General features: G+C 30.9%; 1 protein-coding gene across 1 annotated transcript; it reads left to right on the forward strand.

Moving 5' to 3' along the window:
* The first annotated feature begins 322 nt into the window (after positions 1-322).
* LOC109810997 (LRR receptor-like serine/threonine-protein kinase RPK2) lies at positions 323-4,287 on the forward strand. Its single transcript, XM_020374620.3, has one exon. It carries the CDS (start codon positions 585-587, stop codon positions 3,981-3,983), a length of 3,399 nt encoding a protein of 1,132 aa, XP_020230209.2. The 5' UTR covers positions 323-584; the 3' UTR covers positions 3,984-4,287.
* Positions 4,288-10,341: the final 6,054 nt, after the last annotated feature.

Consider the following 10,341-nt stretch of genomic DNA (forward strand, 5'->3'; position numbering starts at 1 on the left):
GAATCATTGTGAAGTTTATCTATAATATGTGTATGGTTAACTATATATATATATATATATAAAGAAAGTTTAAATAATATTAGTATAAATTTTATTAAATATTATATCATTTAATAATTTTATAAATTTAATTATTAAATTAAAAGTTTTAATTTAATATAAATATATAAGTTATATGAAATTATAATTGAATAATTAGATTTATAAAATTTATATTTTAAATTTACAGAATTTATGTTTATACTTAATAAAAATTATTTAATAATGTAATATTTAATAAAAATTATACATGTGTGATTTGAACTGTCAAATATTTTTGGAAAATAAATTTAAAAAACCATTCTTACACGAAAAAAACAAAAGCAAAAAAAAGAAAGGGAGAAAAACGCGTTTTGCAAAGAGAAGACTGTAGTGTTGAGTCGAGTCTTGTTCCTCCTTCTTCTCCATCATTTCCATCGTCTTTTCCCCTCAACACCACAAGATTAGGGTTTTCAGAAAAACCCTTTCTTCTTCTTCTCTTCAACGCCACTCCAAAAGCGGGGCGGAAGCGTTTCTCCGTTCAATTGGTTCGCGTCCACTGTGAAATGTTTTCTTCTTCTCATTGCAGTTCATTGATCAAATGGAATTCCCTCGCGCAATTTCTCTTCCTCGTCTTCCTCCTCTACCTCTGCCCAAACGACGCCGTTTCGCCCGATTCGGACAAATCCGCGCTCCTCCGCCTCAAGTCCTCGGTCTCCGACCCCGCCGGCCTCCTCTCCACGTGGACCGTCACCGGAGGCGGTGACTCCGGCAACTCTGGTCACTGCACCTGGTCCGGCGTCCTCTGCGACGGAAACTCCCGCGTCGTCGCCGTCAACTTCACCGGAAACGGTGCCGGTAACCGGTCCTCTCACCCGTGCGCTGATTTCGCTCAGTTCCCTCTCTACGGATTCGGGATTCGGAGAATCTGCGACGGTAGTAACGGTTCTCTGTTCGGGAACGTTTCTTCTTTAAATATCGTCAGCGAGCTCACGGAGCTTAGGGTTTTGTCTCTCCCGTTCAACGCGTTGGAGGGTGAGGTCCCCGAAGGAATTTGGGGCATGGAGAAGCTAGAGGTTCTCGATTTAGAAGGGAATTTGATAAGTGGCTATCTTCCGTTTCGAATCAGCGGGTTGAGGAATTTGAGGGTTCTGAATCTCGGGTTTAACGAAATTGTTGGGGAGATTCCGAGCTCGATTGAATCTCTTGAGAGTTTGGAGGTTTTGAATTTGGCTGGTAATGCCTTGAATGGTTCTGTGCCTGGTTTTGTTGGGAGGCTTAGAGGGGTGTATCTGTCGTTTAACCAGCTTAGTGGGGCTATTCCGCGTGAGATTGGGGAGAATTGTTGGAAGCTTGAACATTTGGATTTGTCTGGGAATTCCATGGTTGAGAAGATTCCGGGGAGTTTGGGGAATTGTGGGAGGTTGAGGACGCTTTTGTTGTATTCCAATTTGTTGGAAGAGGGTATTCCGGGTGAGCTTGGGAAGCTTAGGAGTCTTGAGGTGTTGGATGTTTCCAGGAACACTCTCAGTGGTTTCGTGCCGAGGGAGCTCGGGAATTGCTCGGAGTTGGCTGTTCTTGTGCTGTCGAATTTGTTTGATCCGCGCGGAGATGTTGTGGGGAGAATGGTTGGTGTGAATGATGAGTTGAATTATTTTGAAGGGGCAATGCCTGTGGAGGTTTTGGCCCTTCCGAAGTTGAGGATATTGTGGGCTCCCATGGTGAATTTGGAAGGCGATTTTCGGGGGAGTTGGGGCGGTGGGTGTGAGAGCTTGGAGATGGTCAATTTGGCTCAGAATTTTTTCAGTGAGGAGTTTCCGAACCAGCTTAGTATCTGCAAGAGGCTGCATTTTCTTGATTTGAGCTCGAATAACCTTACCGGGGAGCTTTCTGAAGAGCTTCATGTTCCCTGTATGACTGTGTTTGATGTTAGTGGGAACATGTTGTCTGGTTCTGTTCCTGATTTCACCGACAACATTTGTGCCCCTGTTCCTTCCTGGAATGGAAATCTGTTTAAAGCTGACAGCGTTTCCCCTCCGTATGCATCCTTTTTTTTGTCGAAGGTTCGTGAGAGATCGCTTTTCACATCAATAGGGGGAGCTGGTATTTCTGTTGTTCACAACTTTGGGCAAAACGGTTTTACTGGCATTCAGTCATTGCCAATAGCACGTGACAGGCTGTGGAAGAAGAGCAGTTACACACTTCTTGTGGGAGAAAATAATCTTGCAGGCCCATTTCCTACATATTTATTTGAGAAATGTGATGGATTAAATGCATTGCTTTTAAATGTTAGTTATAATAGGATATCTGGTCAAATTCCTTCAAATTTTGGTAGAATATGCAGATCATTAAAATTTTTGTACGCGTCTGGCAATCAACTTGGAGGACAGATTCCCCATGATTTAGGTAATTTGGTCTCTCTCGTATCTCTGAACCTCAGTAGGAATCAGTTACAAGGCCAGATTCCCGCCACCCTTGGCCAGATGAAGAATCTGAAGTTTCTTTCTTTAGCTGGTAACAAGTTAAATGGCTCAATTCCTACCAGCCTGGGGCAGTTGTACTCTTTGGAAGTCTTGGACCTTTCTTCGAACTCTCTTACTGGTGAGATTCCAGAGGCTGTTGAGAACATGAGAAATCTGACCGATGTTTTGCTCAATAACAACAATCTTTCTGGACACATTCCTGGTGGTTTGGCAAATGTCACTACACTCTCAGCATTCAATGTCTCTTTCAACAACTTATCTGGGTCCTTGCCTTCGCATAGTAGCTTGATTAAGTGCAGCAGTGCTGTTGGGAATCCGTTACTAAGTCCCTGCCGTGGAGTTTCTCTGACTGTGCCATCAGGGCAACTAGGGTCGATTGATGACAACTCTTATAATACAGCAGCAGCACCAGCTACTGGCAAAAAGAGTGGGAATGGCTTTAGTTCTATTGAAATAGCTTCCATAACTTCTGCTTCGGCCATTGTTTCGGTTCTTATAGCCCTTATTGTTCTATTCTTTTACACACGGAAGTGGAAGCCTAGGTCCCGGGTTGTTGGTTCTACTAGAAAAGAAGTTACAGTGTTTACTGATATTGGGGTCCCATTGACGTTTGAAACTGTTGTCCAAGCAACAGGAAATTTCAATGCTGGCAACTGTATTGGGAATGGAGGTTTTGGGGCAACATATAAGGCAGAGATATCCCCAGGAATCCTGGTGGCAGTGAAACGTCTGGCTGTTGGACGTTTCCAAGGTGTTCAACAATTCCATGCAGAGATTAAAACCCTTGGGAGGCTTCATCATCCGAATCTCGTCACTCTCATTGGTTATCATGCTTGTGAGACAGAGATGTTTCTCATATACAATTATTTGCCAGGTGGTAATCTTGAAAAGTTCATCCAGGAGAGGTCCACAAGAGCTGTGGATTGGAGAATTCTTCACAAGATTGCCTTGGACATAGCCCGCGCACTCGCATATCTGCATGATCAGTGTGTTCCTCGTGTTCTTCATCGCGATGTCAAGCCCAGCAACATCTTGCTGGATGATGATTTCAATGCTTATCTATCCGACTTTGGTTTGGCTAGACTTCTGGGAACTTCAGAGACACATGCTACCACTGGTGTAGCTGGAACATTTGGGTACGTCGCTCCGGAATATGCCATGACGTGCCGCGTTTCTGACAAGGCTGATGTGTATAGCTATGGAGTGGTGCTTCTAGAGTTGCTCTCAGACAAGAAGGCACTGGACCCTTCATTTTGTTCTTATGGAAATGGCTTCAACATAGTGGCATGGGCATGCATGCTGCTGAAGCAAGGGAGGGCAAAGGAGTTTTTCACTGCTGGGTTGTGGGAAGCAGGACCTGGAGATGATTTGGTGGAAGTGCTTCACTTGGCAGTTGTGTGTACTGTAGACTCTCTCTCTACCAGACCTACAATGAAACAGGTTGTGAGAAGGCTTAAGCAACTTCAACCAGCATCATGCTAGCTATAGCCCCTCGTTGTGTGGCTGTGTTACCTTTAACATTATTATTAATCTTAGAAATATCCCTTTGTAATTTGTAATTTAGCATTTTTGTGGATTTAGGCTGAGTTCCCAATTTGTACTTATTCCTCCCTTGTACATTGTTATATAGTTATAGCCCCAATTTTCCATGCTCTTTTTCTTTATTAGGTTAGGGGGCTTGGTGTTGATTCTGCAGAAGAATGCAGATATTTGATCTCCCCGCCATACACGCCTATTCCATCTCTATTTGTTCAATAAAATTAAAGAATAGAATCTGTTTCTTGAATTTTTTATTTTTGAGCTAAATTTACGGGTAAGTGTTGAAATTTATGGTTCAAAAGATTACAACAGCAACAGTGAAGATCGCAAAGTCTCTTGTAACCCTTACCATTTTGGTTCAAATTTATCTTTAAATGATCTCATGATGATTACACTGTTATCTTTTAGATAGATTAAATTGCTTATTTTTTTCTCTTATTTTATCTAATTTATTAAATTTAATTCTTTACTTTTCTAAAACCATGCAGTGTAATTTTTTTATTTAATTAAGATTAAAAACGTTAATTTTATCACATGTATATGTACAAAATTTTAATGTCATTAGTCTTAATAAGATAGAAATGATCAAATTACATTATTTTAGAAATTTGATCAAATTGAATATTTTAATAAGAGATTAAATTGAATAAAATAAATAAATTGAGTGACCAAAAAATTAATTTAACCTTAAATATTTGTTACTAAATGTTTTTAATTTTTAGATTTAAAATTTTACTACATTTTATTATAATAAAAAATTCAAACGGTAATGTAACAATTTATTAATTACTTTAAAACTCTCGAGAACCAATTTTAAAAATGTTTTAAGATACCCTTATTCCTTGAAAGTCAAATTTAAAAAGTACAAGTCAATTAATTAAGAGTGACAGTAATCAGGTCAAAATATTATTTTAATTAAATAGTTATCTAAGAATTAACCTAATGGCATCATTTTTTTTTATAAGTTACTTTTCATTATTTACCTTATAAGGTTAGAATGTACACATTTTATAAACATAAATTAGTTATTAATCATAAATTTTGAAATTAGAGCCAAAAGAGTTGAGATGTTATATTTAGGGGGATAATTTTAAATTTTATTAAATAAATATGTAAAATATAAGTATAAATTTTATATTGAATATTTATAATTTTGATTTTTATAAATAATTTAATAATATACAATAGAAAACATATTTATATAAAAAATAAACTAAACATAAATGTTAATCGTTAGTTTCACATATCACTAATAATCATAATGATTTTATAATAAAAATGGGTATATACATTATTTATAAGTTTTACAAAGTGTTTCATTAATTATGCTTTAAAATTATAATTATTATATAATCTTTACGATATATATATATATATATAATAGAATTTAATAATAGGAATTTGATTTTAAATTAGTAAAGAGAAAAACAATGTTGTGTATTAGCCATGATCAATGTTGTCAAAACAAATTTCAATAAGTGAATGTTAAACTATAAAAATGGAGTTATATTTTTGTGTTCTTTAAAAATATCTATCATTTAGAAGGTAACATTCTCAGTGTTTATAAACTTAATTATATTATAAAAACACCTTATGAATAGTTCAATTTTAATATCAAATTATGCAGTAATATATTTAAAACAATAAAACAAGTACAACAATTAAGAGAATAAAGTTAAAGAGATTGCACATTGAGTTTTATACTAGTTCATTCAAATTGGGTTACATTCAATCTTCATACAATCTTGTGAGATTTTTTTTACTATCATAGCTACTATTGTTCAAGCTACAACATTAGTAACCTACTAATATAGATTCTGCACTATGCAACCACATGATGAAATTTCTCCTTCAATAACCTATTGAGATACCAAACCTCACAACCACCTTGTTGACTTCTTTTCTTTCCTTCCTACACCTCTACAACTCAGATCTGGGTAGGAAAGACTCTTTATAGAAATGAATTTGTATATCCTAGCTCTCTATTAAGGTTACAACATTTTCTCCTAACTAGAGCTTCCACTAAGGAAGATCCATACTTTGTTTATCAATAACAAGATTGACATAAGTGTAAAAGTAAAGTTCTCTGAAACATAGAGTATGAAGCAAGATCACAACTCTGATAGCTTGTGTTTTGATTTCACTCTTTAGTCTTGCTTTCTTTAAAAAAGTGGCCTAGGTCATCCTTTTATAACCTTCAAAATTAGTTCATTGAGGTTAGCTTAGTTTTTAAGTTGTGCTAACATTAGTTGTACTTTCCTTTTTTAACGCTGTCAGCTTTTTCTTTAGAAGTTGTTACCTTTTAAGCAACATTCTCTTTAAACCTTCTAAGTAGAATCTTCAATATCAATCTTCTGATAAATTAAGTTTTAACTTAAGCTTTCTAATGAATGGTTCAAAGAACTAGACTTATAAACTAGGTCTTCAAGGCATTTTTCCCGAGAGAAAATGTTCATCTTGAACTTCTTTAAACTCCTTTGATCAGTAATCATTGTGTGCTCATCAAAATAACTAAGATCATGGTGCTACATAACGACTCAAGTAGACTTTTGAATTGTAACACTTTTTAAGCTTCTGAATAATGAACAAAATAAATATGAAACATTTAAACATATTTATTAGTACTTCACACAAGAACTCTTCTTTATTAAAACTTGAAACTAAAAGTTTATTATTATTAAAATGTGTATTAAAGGTAGGATTCAACACTTTCAAGATTTACAAAATAAATTAAGTGGGAGAATTGCATATTTAAAACCAAAATCACATTAGAAAAAAATAATGATAAGCACATTACGAGACAAAAAAACTAGAAAGAAAATTCATATGAAAATAGTGTTAGATAGAAAGAATAATTATTGGTGTGTTTTTTTTAAAAGATCAAGTTATCAATTACTTATATAATATTTATAAACTTGTTCCATTTGCAAAGATTAATAAAAAATTATCTTTAATTTTAATAATTATAAAAAAGATAATAAAGTCAATTTTTAACATTCTAATAAAATCAAGGGTAATCATTTATAACTTTAAAAATAGGAACAACATATTATAAAAAATCTTAAAAATAAATCAATGATTCTTAAATATTTTATCTAAAAAAATGAATTATACCCACAACAGAAACTACAAAATAAAAATAAACATTTTTTTTAAAAATAATATCATTATCTTCATAATAAATAGTATATAAAAGAGAATAAATTAGTTTATAAAAAAATATAAATAAATTTAATTTAAATATAATTATTTGTACAACTAAATTTCTAAATGTAAATAATTATTTGGAAAAAAATATTTAACCCTCTTAAACTTCACTCCTTTTACATATAGACACCACAAATTTTAAGTTCATTCTAATTGATCCTTAAACTTTATTTTATTAGCAAATAAACACCATAAAATTTAATTTTATTATAATTTATCCTTAAACTTTATCATTTTTACAAATAAACACCTTGATTGCAATTTTATCTTAATTAGTTTTTCTTTTGTAAGTCTCTTATATTACATTGAGATTAAATTACTATGATAAAACAATATCAATCATTTATTTATTTTAAATCACACTTATTTATTAATTTTTTGGTACATATATATATTGGTTTTATTTTCATGTATATTAAAATACCATGTAATTCAGAAGAAGAAAAAATCAAATAAAGATTTATTTTTATTGTTCTTATCATTTTTTTTCTTCTAAACTCATTTTTATTATATTTTAAAAAAATAATTATTACATAAAAAGAAAAAGATTAGTAAATGATTGATATTTAAGATAAATAATTTACTTTAAATTGGTAATATAAAATTTATAAAAATAACAAATTATCAAATGTCAAAATCAATTAGAATAAAAGTAAAGTTGATTGTGTTTATTTGTAAAATAAGTAAAGTTTAAATATTAATTAAAACAAAATAAAAGTTCATAATATCTATTTAATAATCAGATAAAGTTTAAGGATTGATTAGAATAAAATACAAGTTTATGATTCTTATTTGTAAAAAAAGTAAAATTTAGGATGGTTGATTCCTCTTTTTTCTAATTATTTTAATTATCTTAATTATTTTAATATTAAAATCTAATAATAAAAATTAAAATAAATAAAATTATTAAAAATTTAGGGGCGAAGGCCCCTCCATCCTAAGTACCTCCTTCCGTCCCTGCCGTAACCATATTTATGGGGGAAAAAAAATCCACACCCTTTTCCTATTTTTATTTTTGGGGTTAAAAAGATTTTAGTTCCCCAATTTTTTTTAATAAATCCTACTTTTAGTTGCTCTTAAAATTTATCAATTTTTAATTATTTATTAATTTTTTTTCATATAAATTAGTCTTTAGAATTAAGTTTTTTTTTTTAATGTTAAATGATGATGTATGTTAATAAATTATAATTGACTTGACTATTGATGTTCATGTGGTTATTTAATAGATATCAAATCACATAACACAAATTATTCTTTATTAGTGAAAAATTGTTTTAATAACATCTTTGATTTTAAAAAATAATAATATCTGATCATGAATGAATAATTACGCATGTCATTTGATTTAATATCTACTAAGTATTCGCATGAATATCAATAATTGAATTAATCATAATTTATGATGAAATATTCATTTAATATATAATATTTGATCTTAAAGACTAATTTATGTAATAAGATATAAATGGTTGACTTAAAGTTAGAAAATAAATTTCTGGAAAAGACTAAAAATTAAATTCTTAAAATATTAGTAGAATAAAAACTTACTAAACCCTAATTTTTTTAAGCTTACTTTCTGACTAATCTATGTGATAACACACAAAAAAAAAAAAAAAAAATATATATATATATATATATATATAGGGAACATATAAAGTGAGAGGAAATTTATTATGAGAGATGAGAGAGTTAAAATATAACTTTTAGATTAATTTTCTCTCACTTGATTAAATTTCAAATTTTTGCTCACTTAATTAATTTAAGGGTTATATTTTAACTCTCTCATCTCTCATAATAAATTCCCTCTCACTTGATATGCTCCCTATATATATATATATATGGTATTCCAAGAAAAAACTCATCGATGAAATGCATACTTTTACAATTTGACAACTATTTAGGTATTTTGAACATTCTGCTTAATTTGTATTTCGTTTGCAAAATTTAATTTCACCTCCAGTGTTTTTGTTTACTTTCTTGCCTGCCTCATTATTGAAGTAGCTGACTAGAAGTTTCAAAAAAGTGGAGCTTGTGGCTATGATTCAACCATAGATGCATCAATGTAAAGTTGAAAAGTTATCAACAAAAGTAACAACATAATATATAAAAGAAAATTACAAATAAAAAAATGGCACATATTCCGTGAAAAAAAAATAATGATTTAGGTAATATATCAAAACTAATAATGGTTACACTTGTAGGACGCGACTTCCATTAATAAATTATTATTTTAATACTTACCAAACATCTTTTCAAATAAGAATTTGTCGACCTATGACTTGTAAAAAACACTAATAATGGTCGTTCTTTATATGATTTTAGATTTATAACACTAAATTGTTCACTTGTTGAAGACATAATTAAATGTATTTCAAAGAATTTGTTATGCATCACAAAAATCTTGAAATCAAAAAGTCAATTCCTCCTTAGTCTAACCACAGGTTCCAATATTTTAAGTTTTCAATGGGGCAAACTTAGAGAGAAATTGTTTATTATTTTGAAAGAAAAAATCTAATTACACTATTTAATTCACCTTAGACACCTCCTATTATGAGCCTTGAAGTTAGACCTATTCTATTTTTCACATAGATCAAAATAAGGTACCAAGGTCTATTGTATTTGATCACATTATTAGTGTGATTAAGTATCATCCAATAGATGATAATATTAGTTCATTTTTGGAAAAATAAAATTTACAATTGATTATAAACCTACAAGAATTTATAAGAATTCCAACATTGTGTCACTTGGGCAAAATCAATTATATAGTTTATAACTTTGAAAAATTTTAAAAAATGACTCTCAGGCTAATAACTCTTTGTGGCTACAAAATATACGACCCCAAGATACACCACCAAATTTGTAACACCCTAATATTATCATTAATCATTAAAATTTAGTTTTTATAAATGAAGGGGTATTTTTATAAATGTATTTTATTTATATGAAATATGTGGTTTTATTATAATATGATTTTATTAATATTTGAGGGAAGGAGAGGTGAACATTGCTTAAAATATTTTTCCTAAATGGTTAAATGAGGGTTAAGTTTTTTTTTTTTTTTAAAAAGGGTTACAACAAATTTTTTTATGTT

This window comes from Cajanus cajan, chromosome 2, assembly GCF_000230855.2.
Source record: "Cajanus cajan strain Asha chromosome 2, NIPB_CcT2T_4, whole genome shotgun sequence".
In the NCBI taxonomy this organism is placed as follows: domain Eukaryota; kingdom Viridiplantae; phylum Streptophyta; class Magnoliopsida; order Fabales; family Fabaceae; genus Cajanus; species Cajanus cajan.

Excerpts from the sequence above, each read along its gene's own strand:
- LOC109810997 (XM_020374620.3), top strand. The coding sequence starts at position 585 with ATGTTTTCTTCTTCTCATTGCAGTTCATTGATCAAATGGAATTCCCTC.